We start from the raw sequence: 22,246 nt of genomic DNA, 5'->3' as shown, positions 1-22,246 counted from the left end.
TCACAACCATAGACCTAATATGAAGATGGACGCTATGGTAGCTTCCCAAAAGTGAAGCCAAAGTGCCTTGATCACCACCTGGTGGCTGGTTGCAGTATAGGTCATACATTCCACCTCCTCCATATTAGTGGATGGGACATGGAACAAAATAAAAAGGCTAAAAGGTTTAGGTAGTTCTTAACAAACTGACATTTGATCAAGTGCTCATTTTCTCTGTAGCTTCATTTCTGGATTGTGGGATGATGTGGATGCATCATTGGTCAGAACTTAGGGAACGTAAACCATTCTCCCAAACGGAGAACACGATGAATTCAGACTGAAAATGAAAGTGGCTTTGCTCCCGAGTAGTGCTGATTGTACTGTTGATTTTCTACATCACTTTCAGAGCTGCATGAGAGTGATCACAGCCAAACTAAAATGGCTGCCTCCAACCACTCCCACACAAACTCTAATTTTGCATAATGGACATTGAGTGTTCGCCCTTTAGAATCGTATCAGGCCTAAACTGTTTAAGTGGCTGTGCAGACTTGTAAGTCCATGTATATTTTGTGTCTCTCCCGCTCGCCCCTGTAATCAGCCTTATGCGGCTGCATGAGCGTGTATTTACATTAGTCTACAGATGAGGGGAAACTAAACAGGAGGATTTGGCGAAATAACTGGTTGGAGATGGCGTTTCGAAGAGAAAACAAGCCAGTGGCAGGAGGAGGGAGACTCACTTTTGTGTGTTTTCTTCTTTTTCTTGTGTTTGCGCTTGTTGCATTGTGTCCATGTGAGGATGGGACCACTGGTCTTCAGAGAGGCAGCAAGTTTGAGCCTGTTTGTGCCTCTGTGTTTTCTGCTTCCAAGTGTCTGAGCCCTGAGACTCAGTCGATTTGGCCGGCTGCAAGAGAACAGTGGCTGATGGTCAGGATTAGAATAGAAACCTCACTTGTTGGATACCGTCTCTCTCTCTCTCTCTCCCTCTCTCTCTCTCTCTCTCTCACTTTCTCTCTCTCTCTCTCTGTTTGCAGTTCCGTCTGTTTATTTTTGTGTATGTCTTAACTGTCTAATTCTCTGTCTTTCTCTGTTATTTCACCCACGTTCATCCAACCAACGCCTTTCCTGGGAACGTATAAGATTCTCACATACATCAGCCTCAGCTAAACGCCTTAAACACAAAGTCATTCATCCCCTCTCAGGCTCAGTTCACGTCAAACATTAGTGGCTTATGCTTCAAACTAAACATGTTAAGAAGTATAAACAGGTGCAAAAATAATGAAACACTGCACCAGTTAATAACTTTGTTTTAAAAACAACTTATAAAAATACGACTGACTTGGACTGCTTAAGATTTTTTGAGTGACTATACCTTTACTTTTTGATTTACTTCTAGATACATTTGTGTTTAAAGTCCGATCCCTTTATAAACCATATTATCAACTTAGTCCAGCATCCATTTTTAGTTTTGGATCAATACTTGTCATTGACTAGAACATCTGTGGCTCTACCAAATCATTCAATAACAGTCGTGAAGAACCTGGAGTAGTATATTTCCCTTGCAGCCAAGATGGATCAAACTCTTTTCCTCTGTACTTGTCGGAGCTGGAGCTGTAATAGCAGAACAGCTGTTAGAGCTCGGGCCAGGACCAGCTTTCTCCTGAGATATAAAAGGATTCGGCCAACTAACATCAAACGCCTTACTAGTGCCTGGTTAAGACGTCTGAGATCTGACCACACATCTGTGTGCACACCAATGATTTTAACAATGGAAACACAGGTGTTAAACACATATGACATAGGTGTGGCGCTGGTCGTTTTATATATTAAATGTGGCCTTCACACAAATTTAAACTGCTTGCACACAACGTACACTGCACTTAATTTGATGCAGCATATGCCACAGACATCAGTACATGCAATATTGTGTACACATCTACGCCCCATGATGCATCTGTTTGATTTGATGTGGTTAATATCTGAAAATCAGGATCATGATATATGTATGTGCATCTGTTAAAGTTTCCTCCTGGCCCGAGTCACAGTCAGTCTTTCCTCTAAAGCAGTAAGTAAGTCGATTTTTTCCTTTTTTAAACCAGAAAAGAAATTGTTAAGTTGAGTATCAACCACAGTTCTTCATACTTCCCTGCTGCAAGCTGCAGAGCTGCTAGCCTCCATGACCCATGTCGCCGCATTTCATGCGTTTAGAAAATATTTGGAATGACTTTCAAATGCTTTGGGTCATCGTCTGTCCATCTCTGGTGTTTGAGGGATTTATAAAACTTGCTTGAAAGCTTTTATTGCCCATTAAAAGCAACAGGAGTTCAGCCAAAGTGCTTTAGAATCATGGCATAGGAAAAGAATGGTTAAAAAGAATAAGTATAGTGCAGTGACAGAATTAAAATCAATGCAAGGGAAAAATGTGAAAATAGACAAAGTGTCTGGAAAACACAGAAGAGGAGAGAACAATACAGTGATTAGAAGTTTTCTTGCCGAGAGTTTGACGAGAACATTGATACAACTTTAAGTTGATTCGACGTTAAACATGAAACTGTGTATGATTTAATGGATTTAATGATATGATATGACTTATTATAAGCTAAATTCTTCTTAATTCCTTCTTGGAAATAGAAATATACTCAAGCTGCTTTCAGAGATGCACTGAACCCAGGATATTCTCCTGAGATTATCTGAAGAGGCTCGATGTGATAATGCCAATGTTTTGATCCCGTGGCTTGAGATTACAGAAGGATGATATCTGTAAATTTAGCGAGAGAGCGTGTGCCCGGTGACTGGGTTTCCAGCAAGCGACGGGCAAAACGAATACAAACATCTGAGAATGATGTGTCTTCCTGCCTGAAAGTTGCTTTATTTGTTGATTTTTGTTTCATAAGAAGATTGATATCACCCCTGACAGTTGACATGACGATGTTTTGTCAACTAACTATTGATAGAAATCCAGATGTTGTTTGGCTGGTATGCCCTCCCTCCCTCCCTCCCTCCCTCTCCCTCCCTCCCTCCCTCTCCCTCTCCCCCTCCTCCCCCCTGTCTCTCTGAGTCAGAGACACCTCAGTACACCCTGGCACCGCACACCCGATGTGGGCGATGCTGATGTGAAAAAGGCACCGTTACTTAATAGTGACTCACAGCGTACCATTATACCCCAACCACCACCACAACAGCAGCACTCTCCTCACTTTGGAACAGCTCTCCCCATCGACTCCCCCTCCCCCCTCCTTAAGCCTCAGCGAACGCGTTTCTCTCCTTGCATCCCAGACCCTGCAAGACCCAAAAAAAGTTCGGGGGGACATTTGAGACAAAGGATAAAAAAATGAAAAATGAAAAATGAGGGTCTGAAAACGCCAACACACACATCTCACTCCCCCTTTGAGGCTGCACAGAGCCGCTGGCAAGGTCGCGAGAATGAAGTAGAGATATATATTGCGCGCCATGTATTTAGATTTCAAGAGAGCGCACAATTTCAGCATGAAATCTGGCTGGAAACAGGGTTTTTTTTTCCTCCCAGTTCTCGACCAGCACTGGGGGGCATTGATATTTGAAAACAATGCTGGAGGAACATCAGAGGAACATCCGCTCAACATTCCCGCCCGTGCTAGGAGGGATGGTAAGTTGGAGTTGTAACCAGGGATCATCATTTCTTTATGTGGGTCAGTCCATGTCAGCCAATAAGTCCAATTACCATCAGCTTCTGAAATAGAACAAGCGTTGACCTCTGTTCTGCTTTAATGGCGCGGAAATGCATGTAAATCCTCACTCCGCCACAGAGCGAGGGTTTTACAGATAAATGATGTGAAAGATTTATCAAGAACGGAGAAACATTAATGATATTAAACAGCAGGATGAAAAGTAAGAGAGGGAAATATTCAACGAAAAGGAGCCACGGCGATGCGAGAAGTTCATCTTTCTCTTGTTCTGAGAAAATGGGCAGAGTCATCTCTCTGGTGATGTGTGAAGCTTGTGAGGACATCAAACGACCCGTTGTCCCCACTCGTTTTTGGCGTGCTCCCTCGGTCCCTCCTCAAATACATAGCCCGGAGAAAAGCAGCACTCCCCCTAAAAAACGCTGCAACTTATTGGCAGCAAGAGTGCACTCAATGATTCATGCACTCTTTTAAGAGAACTTGAGACCTTAGCTCTATTTCAGTCCCGGCTTCCCTCTCTCTCTGTAAACACTGCACGATGGAGCGGAGGAATTAAGTCCGACCAAGTAGTTCTGATATTTCTATTGGTTTTTCCGGCGTGTATTTTCACTCCCTCTTGCCCTCCCTCCGAGTGATCTTCCTCATCATGTGGAGACCAAGGTCATGGCTGATTGAAATATAATAGAAGTGTAGACATCTGGCCTAATACTGTGGGAAGTTAAATCTATTTTAATGGCCCCTGCCGCAGTGGATTCTCTCTGATGCACTCTTGCGCTTCACTGACAGTAAATCACAATGTTCTCTTATTACCCTGACTGGAATGAGGGCATAGAGAAAGAACAATGAGGGATCCACATCATTTGTTTTCGCCCCTCCCTCACTTTTTCCTCTCCTCCCCTCTCCACTCTGTTTGCGACTCATAAAGCAAGGGGCTTAAAGAGAGTGACATCATGAAAATAAATATAAAGGGGATTATGGGCGAGCTATTGTGCCATATGTGATTACTGGGGCTTCCATATTCCCTTGAGGGGGATGAGTGACTACGAGACAACATATTTTATTTATTTATACGATTCTCTCTAATGAATAAGAATAGGAAATGTGGCTGAGACCATAGTATTGCACCTCTTGTCAATAAAAAAAAGCATGCCGCCTTTGGCCAGAGCATTAAAACAGTTTTTTTTTTGATTCCTCTCAGTTTTGGTACAAAGACCAGACATATTTTTTCACCCTTCATCTTTGATCCATAACTGTGATTTTTTTTTTTTTTTTTACATGAACCTTTGTCCCCACCCCCCCGCACCTTTTAAAAGTCTTTCCTTTGCAGACGTGTTTTTGGAGTTCAGCTGCGGCCCACCACAGGTCCACCCACTTCTGCAATGGAGAGTCAGGTTATTTTTTACCCACCTAAATGAGATCCATTTTGATGTGACATTTGAGAGAATTACCAGTGCATGGGGGAGCAGCGAGGAGGTTAGCTCACTCGTTCCCTATTGGTCCAAGCCCAGCGCAGCCCACCTGTCCTTTAGTGACGGACGCTACCTATGACCCTGAGCTGCTATCAAACATAGTGGTCCCCCCCTCTTCACTGCTGCCACCGCCACCACTCTTCACTTATCCCAGTTCTGTCTTGCTGTCAGTCAGCTAGCTGGATCTGCTTTTCCACTCTCCTTCCATTGTACTACACTGTCTGTCTCTGTCTTCCTCTCTCGATACATCGGCCGAATAGAGTACCTTGGCGTTTCAAAGCCAGGTCAGAAAGCCTTTGTGGACTCAGATTGTCGCTGCAGTGATCACCTGCAACAACGCCCGCTCCTGATAAGTTTGATTTCTGTCCTTTCGCTTCTCTGCAAGGTTGATCTTTGAAGGTTAATTCTGAAATTCTCCTATAAGAGGGTTTTACAGATTTATTGTTGCCATCCGTCTATCTGGAATACGCCGAGTGGACACCAGGACCTTTATGTATGCATGGCCAGCTGTTGTTTGTCGCCAAAACCATGCTGCTCTGTCTTTTTTTTTTTTACAAAGAAGCATATGGCTGGATGACTTTTCATAGGACACTGTATACTCATTCAAAGTTATGGGTTTTTGTGACGCAAACGAGTTGCTTGTCTGATTATTTTTAATTCCGAAACAGCGTTTTGTATTCCCCGACTAACGTTTAAAATGAGCTGTGAGTGTGTCAGTGAGAAAAAAAAATGTCCATCAAAGACAGACAGTTCTTGTCTTTGGACAATTTGCCCCTCATCAGCCATGACAGGCTCTCTGGTGTGCTGTGCGACGTTTTCATTCTCCTCCCTTTGACGAACACATCATTGTTCCCAGATGAGCTGTCTCCCACTAAACACCTCATAGGCCACAAATGACTCCATCAGCGAGCTAATGACTTCATCTCATCTCCCCACTCATTTGTGTCAAGAAAACTTATAGCCGAGCCGATTAATTTGTTTCCATTTGAGGATAACTGCATTACTTAAGATGACTTGACGAGGTGGAGCTGTGTTTGTTCGCAGGGACCTTTCAGCTTACATGCTCAGGAGTCAAGGTGAATCTTCAGTCCGCTTGAAGATAATAATTGCATAACAATTGCCCAACGTGAACTCTGTCATTAGTGAATTTAACATGGTCTCAATGTAGCATGACTGGGTATTTATGTCTCTTATGATATTCTGTGCATTTGCAATACATTTCTCTACATCTAAACACACATTTAATTTAAAGGGATCAATCCTATTTATAGAATGAAACTGAAGGCTTTAAAGTTGTGTAGGTTAAGAGTAGAGTGGGTTATAAATATGTCTCTATTGGCACAGCAGGCGCTGCTGGGGGTGATAGTTTGATCCCTGGCTATGCCGAAGCCGGGCTGTATCACAAAGGGCATTTGGCGTAAGAATTTTTTTTATTTATGACAAATCAAATATCGCTTTTGAGAGACAACTTATAGGACTAAAGACAACAACGGCAACAATGACAGCAACATTTGGAACTCAATGCAAAGGGTGTGTACTGTGCAGGGATTCGTGAACCATGTGTCTGGAGCAGCAACCATTTTCTCCTCTATTAGACAAGCAAAAGTGGATTTGGATGTGCACTAACTGCACTTACGCCGTGCACTTTAGACCATGCACTTAGATCATTAATAGACCCCTTAGAGTAGAACATCAGAAGTGATACACACTGTGTCGGCCTGGACCTTCCACATGGGAAAAACTCAACACTGCTCCCATGGAGTGAATCATCACATTCTTTCTTTTTTTTTAACCAATGAGGGGCTACTTTGTGTATGATGCTCATCAACAAATGCCACAGAGCAACATCTCACATCTATAAACTACGTTCTGGACTGTGAACAATATGGTGTTCTGATGTGGAATCACACACACATTACATCTGTACACCATTAGGAGAATGAGGCCTGTCTCATTCCACAGATACTCCCTTCTCTCCTAGCAGTGCCCAAGGTCAGGTTATAGATAAAGGGCCAAATAGCAGTGCATTGTAGTGTCTACGCTGAGGGACTTTCATATCTAATTAATCTAATCCACACAGAGAGGCACCAACTCCAACTCGTTTGTGTATAGCACCAGTGGCTAGACGTAAGAACACATAGTGATTTAGGAATGCATATCCAATAGGATGCAAACACCTACATGTAACATGGAGAGTGACAGCCATTCTAGCCATTCATGGATGTACTGTTGGAATGGTTGCTGAAGTAGAGGATGATATATGGGGATGATGTGGGAGACATCTTCAGACATTTTACTGTGTAAGCGTATTGATATTGTTCCACCTTCTGCCTCCATGATGCATCAAGTCTACATTAAAATCTTCTGCATGAGACATCAGCTGCTGCCTGAGATCTCCTTTCACCAGCCTCGAGAAAATCGTCCCATAATGTTGATGTTAGAGGAGCTAAGTAAGTAAAGAAATGAAGATAGAAGGTATGACATACGGTCCTTGTCCAATAAAATGATAGATTTACTTAAATTTCCCCTCCAGAGGGGGTGGGGGTGTGTATGGGGTGGGGGTGGTGGGGGGGGATGTGGGGGTGAAGGTTACAGAAAGAGAAGGCTGAATCAACGTTTGGCATTTTTCTATCTGACCCCTCTCTCTTTTATCCACTCTCCTCCATGTCTGTGAGAGACAGTGTGTGTATGAATTATTTATCCATGTTTTGAAAATATTAAACTTGTGATGTCCTTGTCCTGTGCATTATCTCCAAGGGCATCACGAGAAGCTGTAAAGGAAGAAAAAAAGAGAGAGAGAGAGAGAGAGAGATTTACAAAAATGATGGAAGGCACGGCCGTAAAATAGCGTCTGGCAGCATTTAAATCTTGGGACACATTTGTGAACAACAGTGATGTCTCATCTCGGGGAGAGGAAGTGTCCAATGTACATCATGTGTGTTGTGTAGCAGGATCAATGCCAGATTGTTTGCGTCCCAGAAAAACCTCCTTTATTATCAAATATTAGTATGAACATATTCGCAGAGCTAGTTTTTGGTTATTGTTTCAATTGAGAGACCCACAGTGGCCAACATTACATATTTTATGTTTAAGTTCCAAAAACCACGATTGGAGCTTGAGTCTGAACAGTAAACATTTGTGCAATTCTGTCCCCGCATGTAAATAACTAAATTTGATTCATCCAAGTGTGACCACGACCTTTCTCCAGTCGTAACAACCAAACCGTCGCCATAGCAGCGGAACAAGGGAAGGAGCTGTCACAAAATCACAAACATGCTCATGAGAGAAACCAATCCATTTTTGCCATTATTACAGAAAATAAAAATCAAACCATCGTCCCAGCTCTAATCTTAAAGGTTAGGACTCACTGCAGTTAAAGAACAGTGCCACTTAGGCTAAGGCCAGTCGGTTCTTGCCTCTCTTTATGTTTAACATAGACTTATTCATAAAGGACAGGGGCTGTCGTTCATCAGGCACCTGTCCCCTTCCAGTTCATCTCTCCAGCCATAGTTTTACCTATCTAACACATAAACACCCGAATTGACACCGTAAATAATACAGCCAGGGAGAGATGCAAAATATATGTGTTTTCTGATTTCATAAAATGAAACATGCCAGTACATGCTTGTTAACAACAAATAAAAAAAACTGTAAATAATTGTTAGACAATATGAAAACAAATATTTGCAAAGCCCGCACCAGGGGAAAAGGAATTGTCAGTGATAATATTTCTGAGCAAGCACCAAGCGAGGAGAGTGACTGTTATGGGAAAAGAAAATAGCACATCACATAAACATACTCCCTTTTTATTATTATTATTTGCTCCCTAATGATAGGGCACATTATGAGACTTTTATCCTATCTTCAAGCAGCAGCTCTGCTCGTGGGGACTTTGTAGCTGTTCCTCGACGTTGCTCGCCATTTGTTTGCTAAAAGTATTTGTTTGCAAGATGAATTGCCGCGCTGGCAGGCGAGATGACAGCCTACACGAAGATGATATTGAATTGATTTCTGAAATGTTGCAGAACGGCCTAGTTGATGTGTACCACGAGACATGAATAATAAAAATTCTATTAAAAAGCCCTTGAATGGCTGACACTGGAATATTATTTGTGATGATTAATTTTCTTCAGTCATTATAAAGGGGAGTTGGCATCAGATTGCCTCTGACAAAATTGCTTTTCATTCCCCGGTGAATACCGTCAGTATGCTTTTTGAGAGCACAAACCCATATTTCTCGGGGTAATATTATGTCAAGACAGACGCTGGGAGAGACGGCGGGCCCTGCTCATGTATCACCTTATTAGTGCCATAAAGCCGGTGTTGTTTTACCTCGTGGGCCGGGACATCTGAACACATCGGATACATCTCATAAGGAGGAATTTGAGAGACTTTAACTATTTCCAAAAAAAGAAAGTGATTGGCATTACAATAATGAGATCACAAATACACCGGCAGTGGTGGTTCTTTTTCCATGTTATTAATTAGATGAAGTGCATTTCATAGGTGTGCAGGCTGACGGTTTGTTGCTTGAAAGCTGTCGAGAGTTCTGAGGCAGATTATTCTGCACTGCAGCTGTTGTTGTCTAACTCTAATTAATTTGCCGTGTATGAATGAATTCTTTACACTTTTGTAAGCGCGGCAATTTGCATTTCTAATTATTTCTTATTTTCAGCTTTACAGCCCGAAATTGACTTCTGCAGCTCAGTGTCTGCTGCTGCTGCTGCGGCTGCTGAGGAAATAAAATAAACAAAACGAAAGTCGGCAGGTGCATTTAAAAGCCCTTTCTGAGGTGTTTTAATTACTGTGGAAAATCCTTTCACGGTTTCTCTCCCGCTCCTGAAGCCAGTTTGCCATGAACACGTTGTATAGCAGCACAAGTGTCTCATCAACCTTCTGCTTTATTTATGTTACACGTAAATGTGGCACTATTTTGAAAAGCAGATACATGTTGACATGTCGTGTTCACGTGCTTCCTCCCACGATCCACAGATATATTCAAATTGTTCACTCGCTGTTCACACATATAAATGCACGAGTCTGTGACCTGATTGTGTTTTTCCTTTCCTTTTTCTTTTTTTTCGGTGTACATCAGGAACAAATGATTCGCAAACTCTGAATTTGTAAGTCAAAGGTTGAATCCCTGTTTATATGATTTCCTTTTTCTCCGCCTTTCCAGAGCTACTCCAGTCAGGGCCGAGGCAGCGGCGGAGGAGCAGGCGACGAAGACTACGAGATTCCTCCCATCACACCCCCGAACCACGCGGACCCGTCTCTGCTGCACCTCATGGAGCACGATTCCGGTTACCCCTTCCACTCCCTGCCTCACAACGGCCTGCTCAACACCTACTCCTACCCTGAGCTGCCCGCCCTCATGATGTCCAACATGCTGGGTCAGGACACCCACCTCCTCTCAGGGCCTATGCACTCAGTGAGTACACCGGTTTCTTGTCCGTCCCCGCTTTGCCGCTGCCCTTTCTGATCACACAAGTCAAGCGCTGTGGTAGGCAATTAGTCAGAGCGGTCAGAGGGCTTCGGAAGGGAGCCGGCAAGTCAGCGCCGAGCACATTTTCTCTGTTCGTGTCATGGGAAGGATCATTCTCTCCCGAAACGTTTCCTGCAAAATGATTAATCTCAGGACGCTTGCATTAGAGACTGATGTGAATGCATGTATGCAGCAATGACACAAGTCTTGAGGATGAAACATGTATAAACACAGAGAGCTGCCGCCTTGTTATCACCCCAGACCTTCGCAGCAGAGCTCCTTTAATATCTGCTCAGCTGCACCACTCAAAGATTTCATTGCCTCAAAGAGAGCCGAGAAAGACGAGCGAGAAACTTAGTGTTGCACATTTTTCCTTCGTTAGGATCGGCAAAGCAAAAAAAGGAACGGGGACGAGATGGGGGGGGGGGGTTCGAATAGAAAATCTGGACGGGTAGAGGGGATATCCCTCGTCAGCTACTTTTTTCTTTTCAGAAGGATTCTGAGAACTCCCAACCCCCCCCCTCCAGTGAAGGGAATTTTTTTTGTGTTAAACATCTTCAAGACTGAACATGTAAACACCCCTGGCGAACACATTCAAATGCTTTAATCATTGGATCGAACCAGATGAATTATAGATGGGCTGTATGGTGAATTATTCAACGTTATATACTTTCATCTGACATAAATATTACTTCTTTTTCTCTCTCTCTCTCTCTCTCTCTCTCTCTCTCTCTCTCTCTCTCTCTCTCTCTCTCTCTCTGCACTCCATCATGAATATTTATGCTTTAATGTGAGCATCCGTGGCATTTATCCTCTGTTAATCAGGTCTTATGTGATTTTCAGAATCAAACTGCATAAGTTGCAGGCTCCATATTTTTTTTTTTTTTTCCGTGGGCGGTAGCTAAGGCCTCCATTAAAGCCAGTCTTCAGGATTAGGTCACAATCCACTGGCTATTGTGCTGAATATGCCTGGTGCAGGAGAAACACGGTGTCGACGGGAACATTTACAGTTGATCTGCTTTTCAGTGCCGATCGCTGCTTCGACAAAACCCAGATATTCATTTCGGGTGAGTTGGTTTTCGTCGCTGGCAACATATAAACCGTCTCTGGGTATATACGCTTGCAGTATGTATACGTTTATACACACGTCGAGGACTGTATGTAACAAAGCAGCCTTTTTTGGCCAATAACATTTCAGCAGGAAACCCAGAGGGAGTCGCTGCGTCTTAAACAGCTTTTGTTTCACCTTTGCAATTATTTATTTTCAAATAGCCCTTCAGGGTAATGTTCCATTTTCTTATTTCACACCCCCTTTTCTCATAAATGAACCGTCATCGCAATAAATCACCGTAAAAACAGGGACTTGCACACACTGTGAAAGGTCCAGAGATTTATGTAACACATTCATGTTTCCCACTTTCACATTTTAGTACTACTCTAGCAGAGCCCGGCTAATAATAGCTGCTATTAATATTTCCTGTTGCCTAGCAACCGCAGCAAGTAATAGCTTACTCTGGAAAAATAGATGACCGATAAGGAAGAAGGAGTGGGGTGGGGGGTGGAATGGTGGGGCTGGCGTGTGGGGATTCAATTCATTTATTATCTCCTGGGACAAGAGGAGCTTATTTCTGAGGCTGAGGAATAGGAAAGTAGGCTGTATATTGAGAAATATTCCAAAGCAATTGGAGGTGACGTTATTTTCAGTGCAGTTCCATTAGCGAGGTTTCACTCGATGTTACCCCAACAAAGTCAATTAACCTTAATTTCCTACTTATAAAAGTATGATAAGGAAAATAGAATATATGTCTGTGAACCCTTAAAGAATAGTACAGGTGGCAATAGGCTCTCGGTGTAGCCGGGGGTTGGAATCGAAGAGACGTGGCTTTTACATTCGTTGTATTGCGTCGACAGAAGCCAGTAAAGACAGTAAGACCCAGAAAATTGGAGGAGATTGCTGGAAAACCAAAACGCTAATCATTCAACAGTCTTCTTTCACCGTCGCTGAAGAAGCAAATAGAAACTCGACAGTATTACCTTAAGGATACTCTTCCCGTGAATAAAAGCTACCCTTCAGTGCACATATAAACCTCCTACAAGTACAAGCTCAGCTGGAGCAACAGATATGCGTCATCTCCAGGGATGCTGTTGCTGGTTTTTGTACAACATTTAGCCTGAGGCTAAAGCTCTGTAAACTTCTCCCTGCTTTGGGATTCTCTTTTTCAGCGCACATCGATCCTACAGCACACACAGTTAAATCATTACACGCCGTGGATTGACCATCATCACCGGGCTGCACAGGCACATGGTTTTGCATCGGCTCATCCTTGTGGCCTATATCTATACATTTAGAGTTGGCTATATTCTAATGTTGAGATTTCTGACCTGTAGAATGGCTTATTTTTCTGCAGGAGCCCCGTATCTCCTGCTAAATTCGTCCTGTCGGACAATTTTCTCTATTCCATCTAATCGTGTCTCCACAGGCGGCAGAGAAATATAAGCTGGTAAATCAAAAGGAGGTGAAGCAGGTGTTTCAAATTTCAGAGCTCAAACATTTGAAGTTTAGTCTTTTTTCCCCATTATTTTCAAATCCAGCCCTTTGTTCAGGTGCAGGAGTTGATCCTTTGTTCTGCACTTGCACCTCGTTCGTAATAGTCTCAACTACCAGTTCTGAACCATTTCTCAGACATGACATTGTAGCACAACAAGCAGAGGAGCAGCGTCAGCCCCTAATGACAGAGATGTCAATCAGAGAAGCTCTTACTTTCTCTTAACTCCTCCCTGCGATGCTCGACCTGCTCCGTCAGCTCCTTGGAATCGAGGCAGAAAGAGCCAGGTCTTGGATGACTGGATACTGTGGATTGCAACATGCTGTCATGTGAATGCTCGCCACTCGGGGAGAATCCCTGTCTCAACCTTAGCTGTCAGCGTTTCTGCCACCCGGGCACTCGGGGAAGGAGACGGCACCCGGGGGTCTCATGTTCAACAAGACCCCTGATCGCTTAGGTCTGGCTGAGGCTGCAGCAGAGGGACATGCCAGCGAGAATGATCTCTTTAGAAATAGTGGAGGAGGGACACTCGCCAGCAGACGGTAATGAGGGGGTCGTGGGGGGATTTTGCAGAACGGCCCCAACATGGAGCCTTGTGGGGCGCCAGCACGTTTAAATATTGAAACAGAGCACTCGCCCCTGTCTCATTACTGGTGCAATGAGGTCGGTTAGGGAAGAGGAGAAAGAAGCAGCTGCCAGATAAACTAGTTTGTGCCACACGTGCAGTCAGATGCTTGATGGGAATTTGGTTTGGTTTTGTTAAACATGTGGTGCTAGATTAACATTTTGGCAAGATGTAGGATGTGTAAATAACAAGCTGTAAATGAATTGCTCACATAGCATATTATGGAGAAATGTAACAAATTTGAAAGTGCTTTTGTGACTGTGATCCCCTGGTGGAGATAGAGACAGTACACGCTCTCTTTATTGCTCTGATTTGGTCTCAGCCATATCTTATATCTCTTTGGCTGCTACTCTTAAAAAAAAAAAAGAGCCTGAAAATAGAGCTTGATGATCCTTTTATGTAAACAACTTTCGCATTATACATGTAATTGTTATACACATAATTGGATTTATAGGTAAAATACAAAATATTGGTGATTGTGGCCCTTTACTTTAGAAAAAAAATAAAAATAAAATCCTGAGCGTATCTGTGCAGTCGTGCATCAGTGCAGTGTGTTTGCACTGTGCAGCATGTTTAGCTATCGGTGTGTTTACGCCTTTATTTCCAGGATCAGTCTTTGTCTGAGCCACTGATTACCACTAGGTCATGCGAGCTTGACTTCATTTGACTTCATTTAATCTGTGAAAGGAAATTCAGTTTGCATCACTTGGCATTTAGGACATAGACAGTGAAGGGGAAAGGCCATCACTATTTTAAAGCTGCAACATAAAAACTGTATTGACAGCTGGGGTTATTGACAGAACAGGGATTGTTGGATGGAGGCCCAATCAAGACTTCTAAAAAGGTCAGAGTACAACTACCAACACAAATCTTGGTTGTGACACAATGTGTAGAAAAATGGGAAATGTGTCCACAATTGTAAACGCAGCAGCAGAAAGGTGACAACAAAGAAGGTTATACTCAGTGCAGGCAGTGAAATCGACTCAGTAACCTGAGCTGTACCTCACTGCTGAAGTTGAGGAATCAGCTTTTCCATTTTGCAGGTTCCATCCACTGCCTGCTCTCTAATGAGAACTGCATTGAAATAAACTTTATCAAACAAGAAGTCACCTGAATTTACAGTTGGATTCGACTTCACACGCTCAATGCAGCTGGATTACTCATGTTCTTTTTTTTTTCCAATTGAAACAGCAATCCTTTTTTTTTTGTCTAGAGAAGGGTTTAAGACATATCTCATATGACCTGCTTGCTCTGCTGCCTTTCACAGGGATAGATATGACATCTCGGTGACATTCCCAGATAAATCACTTTTTGTAACAGTCGAAATGTTTTCTGTTGTGGCTTTTCATTTCACAAAAAGACAGATGCCCCTCAGTGCCACGCTGCACAAGAGAGGCGAACAATGTGTCTTGTAGTTGTCAAGAGAAATGACAGCAGGATAATTGGAAGGGCACTCCCGTTTCATTTAAACTGAAACAAATGGGCTTCCAAAGAGAGCTGTGCTTTAGGACAAAAAGAAGACAAGCTTTGCTTTGTGCAGCTTATTATACAGGGTTCGGAGAGAAGTAATGAAGAGCAGTATTAACGGATTGAGCATTAAAAACAAATGCACATTCATTGCAGTTCATGAATATTCATGGTACTAATTCAAATAACCTTAGGCGACTGTTACGACTAATGAATATTTAAAACAGCTTGGTCACAGAGATTTGAACACTGCATTACAGCTGACTTTCTGAGATCATCATGTACAAGGGTAAACAATTAGGAGTGGCAAAAACAGATTTTCGTGGTGATCACAACGCATCTGGAAAAACAATATCTCACGTTGTCATATTAGTTCCGGGCCATTGGCGCTTCAGAGGGGAACGTGATGCCAGGCACGAGGACAGCGGGTTGAAGAGGTGACAATAATCATAACACTCCTGAAACAATTAGTCGTTTAATGCGTCTGTCCATTAATTGAACAGTGTTCTGCAACAATTTGGACATAATCCATTTATTATGCAAAAATACAAACGTATTTAATATGATTGTACTTTTTTTTACTTCAGGGTATTAATGCGTTCAATGTTTTAAACAAGAGAAGAAGGTGTAACTTTACTAGATAGGGATGAGAAACTATATTTTCTGACATTTTTGTCATTTAATGGAACAACCTTCCATTAAATTCAGTCATAAAACTAGTAATTGATTTACTTGTTGCGTCCCAGCCTTTCGAGCTGCACTGCTGCGGGGGGGACGGCTGTGGGATTCGTCCTCAGAGGGACCCGAGGGGTGACTAAACATGTTTACATTTGGCCACGCTGGTTCTGAAAACCCCTGGCACCCTCGCACGCTGCGAGCAGGAGAATCCCGCGCCGGCCACTTAAAAGGGGGCCTCGGCTGCCTCCTTTGAGGGATCAGCGTGGTGACTCGTCCTCCTCGCCGCCACCGCAACGCTAATTAGGCCCACCACAAAGCCAGCCTGTGGGGATAATGTCCCATTATTAGAGTCATTTGTTTCAATTAACCGCTCTGTGATTCTACAATAGCACTGTGCAGCCCAGCGCAAAGAAGCCATTACTCTCGCCCAAGGAACCGCTGAGGTTTGGGACGCGAGTGTTTGTAAGGAGGTGACGGATACCGGCTCCTGCCAGCGGTGGTGCTGCCAGGCTGCACGTTCTGCCTCGTCACCGCAGAGCTGTCTCCGCCGAGGGAGGGAAAGTCCTTATTCATATCTTCTCCGTAGATTTAATTTGTTGTTGATTTTTTTCCATGCATTTCAATTAAAGCGGAAGGTTAGCACAGGGGATTGCAGACTTGAGCGTGGACCACTGAGATGAACAGGCTGCTCTTTTCCCATTTTACATGATGAGAGCGTTGAGGTTCACCGAATTACTACTGTGCTGTGTACTTATGCTGCTCTTGTCATTTTTAGACTGCAATCAGTTCGCTTTCCGAGCTCCGAGCACCAGGCCTTCTCTTTTTTTCCTCTTCTCTTCAGCTCTTGTGCCTCAGTGGCTTAATAAAGCATATTGCATATACACCCTGCGCCTCCCTTGTGTGGGAAATATAATGAAATGACAATTAGTTCAGTGCCTCTTTTGGCCACCAACATGGGACCCTTGACAATAACAGTTTGTCTTGTTTGTGTACTTGCACACTACCTGCTGTTGGTCACAGCTGGAGGCTGAGAGAACCTGCTGCTTGCAGGTTGCATAAGGCATGAGAGATTAGGACTGTGATTCGGTGCCTGATGTAAGAGAAATACAGTCGAGAGGGAAGTGCTTTCCTGAGCCATTCTTCAATTATGTCCATAAAAATTAAGTTATGTCTTTATACAGAAGCTAGAAGCTTCACTGAAAGCCATGTCCATGTTTTTGGACACTTAACAGCACTAATACAAAGACCCCTATCAACTCCAAACGCTCCCGAATACAGTATCTCAGAGCACTTTTCGTTCCTTTCAACACCAGATAATGGAACCTTCGATTGATACCAAGAGGTTGCTGCCCTGTGATGCCTCTGTTGCCAGGCTCTCTCATTGGCTTTCTCCCCCCCCGCTGTGCAGATGTTTACAAAGAGACATCACCAGCTCACATTAAAGCGTTCAAGTTGTCCCCTTGGGCCGTTGCTATGGAAATAACCCTGCTATGATCGCTCATTCACGTTTGATTAATTGTTTTTCTCCCTCTCCGTGCTGTTGCCTCCACAAAGACCTCATCACGGGAGCGTTTCATCTTGAAAACAAACAATAGAAAGAGATGAATATGTCAAAAGGTTTGATTTTGCCATTGACTCTCTGCTTTGTGGGCATTTGGTGGATGATCTGTGGTGGTAAAAGCTTATGAAATAATATGACTACTTAATTTAAATGTTGATAGAGCTTTGCCTGGGAGGGGGTGCAATCATAAAAACTATTTTATTCGTAGCTTTCCCACAATTACCTGGACAGAAGATAAGCATTTTTCCCTTTTTCCCCCCTTTTCTAAAATTGCACCGTCTAGTGCTGAGCTACAGCAACCCACTGGGGCCAATTAGGATGCCAGCAGCGCCAGGAAGTGCAGAGCAGATGCTTTTGCCACTATTTATTAAAATCCAATCTACAGGGGCCCCTCCAACCGCTCGTTAAACTACAGTTAATCTAATTAGCTCTCACTCGCCACTGTTTTCACCACATTACCAAATACAAGGGCCTCGACTCTGCAATTTAGACTGATTAAGTAGGTCCAGCGCTGTTAGGCGCAGCTCGTAGGGAGGAGCTCCTCAGAGCTGTCACTCATCTCCCAGAGTCAGATAAATCATGCAGCTTAGTTCAACTACAGCTGTGGGCTGGAGTCTGAATTAAAACCTCAGCGATGGGAATATTGCTCGTAAGTCAAATCCACAACCCTGCATGTCTGGAAAACACCAACAGAAAACTCCACGCCCTGAAGACCTTGTATATTTGTAATGGCCGCGTCCCAAAACTGCACACAATTTCCATAATGGGCTCTTTATGGATCGAGTCTATACGATTCCCGCTGACGGGCTTTAATGTCTTTCAGATCGCGACCATGAATCGGCACTTCCGGTCCATTTCTGTTTTCGGCTGGGCTGTATTTTTATTTGATGAGCGCTGCTCTCTGGACCGGTGCCTGGTTCCACTCAGAGATCTGTGCGGCGACTTTGACATGCCGTCTCGCTCATTGCTTACAGATGGGCAGTCTGACATGGAACCATAACAGCTTCCAGATGAGGAGGGCACAGTATATATTTGAACCCATCAAGCTCTCACTGCAAACTAAACGATGGGAATATACAGTACCAAGACGAAACGCACACAGGGTTGATAAGGTTGATGAAATAAGTGACAGGTTGTAGTTGACTATCTCCAAATGTATAATATTCAAACGGCGTCTAAGAAACTATTTTAACAAGCGTCTTGTGCTTTGGATTCCATTTATGGCAGCAACAAGCAGACGTGCTGTAGAGGAGGTGGAATCATGGAGATCTCAAACAGCTTTGTTTACATTCTCATCTTGCCTGCCAACATTTTGTAAGGCAGCGTTCCTGACAGCATTACATACAGGTGCACTTTGAAACGCGAGCGGAAACCGATATCTAAATAATGACTAAATGCATGTTATAAAAAAAACAAAATGTGAGCCCACATAATCCCTCTACCCCAATTATATATATTAACAAATCCTGCTTCCTTTTTGTCAAAAAGCTTCTCCAGCTTTGACTCTCCTCTGCTCCAAAGTCATCTGATCACGCTCTCAAGCAACAAAGACTGACATCACATAATGTGTGGAAAAACTGGATTGTGTACATAGCATTTTCTGTACAGCATGACTTTTTACAAGTTGAAGAAAACAAATAGTTTAGGTTCACAAATTATATATGTGTATATATACACATATATAATTTATTTATTTTTTAAACTCCTTGACTTTCTAGCAACTCATGGAAGACGTGTGCCTTTGTGTTGTGATATTTCTGTCGCACTGACACAACCTTCAGGAACCCACTTTTGTTCCTTAAGGCTGCGGATTACAGCTGGTGGTGAAAATCGCTGAAAAATTATATATGGCATCTTGAAATTACATTATTCTCACTGCTGCTAGTCCAACCATGGCCATTTATCTATTTATAAACCCACAAAGGCTTACAGTCTCTAACAGCTGCACTAAGCTCTGCTTCTTTCCAGCATGCTGCTGTGGAGAGGGTTGTGCTGTTGGAGAGATCTGTACCGCTGCCACCACATATGCATTTTTTAAGATATATATTTATCTCTATATTAGTGGACTAACTATAGCAATATATAGTTATATGGAATCGTTTCAGCAGTAAATCTTTTGACAAGGGTTATTTTCTAAAATTGATGAATGAGATCCATTTGATTTGTTTAAAGCTGCTATAATCCTTATATATATATATATATATAATGATGATTCCCATGATTTCTTGTTTGAGAAGTAATAATTAACGTCCTCCAACCAGTATAATGTTTTTTTCTGCTCTCCAACCTTTTACTGTTCAGTAACGTCACTTTCAACCACAGCAAGCAGCATAACAAGTCATAAAAGTACACATCCGGCTCGGCAGCAAACAGCAGACAGACACCGAGCTGCCTGCTGTTCAGGTGGAAATAAACCTGACACCAAATAAAACATGACGTGTTTGATTTTATTAAGCTGATGATATGTCAGTCCCAATGTTAGATAACACAGAAAATTCTGGATGGATGTTGTTGCATAACTGACACGTGGTTGTGTTGACTTATCTGTCACAATGAAAGAAAAGGAAAAATTCCTGAATCTTGCCCTGATCTTGGTCCACACTGAAATGCTATGTGTTCTTCCACAGACCAAACCTCATCCTTCAACCAAATCTCTTTGTTATACCTCATTTATTTTGCTTACTAACAGACAACCAAACAAAACCAATGTAAACACAGCTTCCTTGGGCGGGGTTATGAAATCGAATAGATTCTGCAACACCCATATATGACAGCAGGGGTCGCTGTTCAGCAAAAAGCTTTGTGCCAAATCAGTCCCTTGTAAAACACTTGGCTGTTGACTGACAGGAGTAGAGTCGGATTACCTGTTATTTTTGCATCTGTAAAATGCGATGCATCATATTGTGGAAGTGCTCGCTGAAAGTGGTGTGCACGGCATGGACGCTTCTATTATCTTTTCCATTGTGGGAATTTTTGAGGGCAAATATACATAAATTTCACACCCTGCGAAGTGATTTCAGACTCAGCCAGAAGAATTATTTCCAGCATGTGTCACCAGCTTTCTCCATGCCGCTTTAAGAGCCTATTTTTAAAAAAAGCAAAAAAGTTTGTTCCTCAGACACTTTTCTAACAGGACAGTACTGAGAAAAATAACAAATATAAATAAATGTGTAATAAATGTGCTCTCATTATACAGAAAAAAAATCGCCCATTCAAATCTGCTTTCATTCGATTATTTCAGCGCCAGTCTTTTTTGATTGATGTTGTTGAGCTGCTGCTTTAAAGCGCCTCCTCTGTATCACAGGCAGCTGCTGGGTAGTGCTTGTACTTTATCTCATTCTTCAGGCCCCTTACACGTTCAGACAATATTTCTCAGAAGAAGAAGAAAAAAAAATTGCATGTGAAAATGGATTTGCCTTGTATCCTCCGCTGATGCTTACACACTGACGCAAACTGTACGACGCGCATTTTCCCATTTTACAGCCGTTCGGCGTTGGACTTGAAATCCTAGGCAACGACGCACGTGTCTATAGACTTTGTAGGTGGGTGTCACGCAGATTCGATGGGGGGGGGGGTGCGATCGGTGCATCTGCATCCTGCTCTGGTTTAATGACCATCGCTGTGAAAGAGAGAGAGAGTGTTCATCTCGGAGTTCGGGAGTCCTGTTTGTTTTTTATGGCCTTTTGAAATCGATGCACCATGATGCACTCTCCACTCTCATGCTGTATGATGATGATGATGATGATGATGATGATGAGGCCCATATTCAGGAGGCTGTGATTGGACATACACTTTTACACGGTGCCATACCATTACCTGGTTTTACTATCTAATTTCCGTGTCTCCTAAACTCTGTCGGCCTCGGCCTCTTCGCCCGTCCTTCTTCTTTTTGTTATCGAGCCTCTTCTCTCTACATCACTCCACCGCCCCTTCGTCTTTTATCTGCTCTCTTTACATCAACTCACTCCCCCCCCCCTCTCTCTCTCTGTCTCTCTCTCTCTCTCTCATTCTCTCATATCTCCGCTCTTCTCTCACTCTCTCTCACTCAACCCTCCCACTCCTCCAACCCCCCATCCCCAGTCTATTTCTCCCTTTCTCTGCTGTTTTGATAGTGACGCAGTTATCAGACTGTCAATTCTAATCTTGTCTTGCCAGTGCAGTGCTGTCCATTCAGAATTACAGCTACCCCCTTCCTCCCTCTCTCCCTCTCTGCCTTCATCCACCGCCCCTTCTTCTCTCTATCTTCCTCCCTCTCTTTCTGTTCCTCTCTCCCTCTCTCCCTCTGACAACAGAAATGCTGATGAGAGGAGCAAGCTATGGCTGATGCAATAGTTTAGTCTTCTGCAGGTAAACTAGAAAACTGTGGACAAACCAAACAGACTCTGCTGCTCTACACAGGACATGTAGGTCCCAGCTATCGACAGCTATACGCTGTTTTTTAGGAAATACGAATATTTTATATATAAATTATCCTCTTGTGAAAACAAAAAAAATACTGTTGTCCAGCGAAAAAATATACATATTTCAAATCCACTGATTTGACAATTTATTATGGTTATGGATTAAATACTTTTTGTAACAGACCAAAAATCATTGGTGTCACTGAAAACTAGTGAAATACAGAATTACGCCTTTTCTGTTTAAAAGAAAAAAAGAAAAGAAAATTGTAAATGAAAAAATATAATGGTGATGTTTTGGTATCAGCGCCGAAATAGTAAGAATAATATTTTTTAGGAGGGGACAGCTGCAGCCTCCCAAATCCAAGACAAGAGATAGC

At 42.9% G+C, this 22,246-nt stretch overlaps 1 protein-coding gene across 3 annotated transcripts in view; it reads left to right on the top strand.

The window, feature by feature from the left end:
• The window catches only part of LOC133957202 (thymocyte selection-associated high mobility group box protein TOX-like), a 75,290-nt gene that overhangs the window by 41,122 nt on the left and 11,922 nt on the right, over positions 1-22,246 (top strand). For all 3 annotated transcript variants that reach the window (XM_062392673.1, XM_062392672.1, XM_062392671.1), the window contains one exon: positions 10,287-10,538. In XM_062392673.1, coding sequence (XP_062248657.1) covers positions 10,287-10,538 — 252 coding nt within the window. The remainder of the gene's footprint in view (positions 1-10,286; positions 10,539-22,246) is intronic.

This window comes from Platichthys flesus, chromosome 7 (genome assembly GCF_949316205.1).
Source record: "Platichthys flesus chromosome 7, fPlaFle2.1, whole genome shotgun sequence".
In the NCBI taxonomy this organism is placed as follows: domain Eukaryota; kingdom Metazoa; phylum Chordata; class Actinopteri; order Pleuronectiformes; family Pleuronectidae; genus Platichthys; species Platichthys flesus.
The sequence above is the reverse complement of the archived record's forward strand: the minus strand, read 5'-3'. Positions and strand labels throughout refer to the sequence as shown.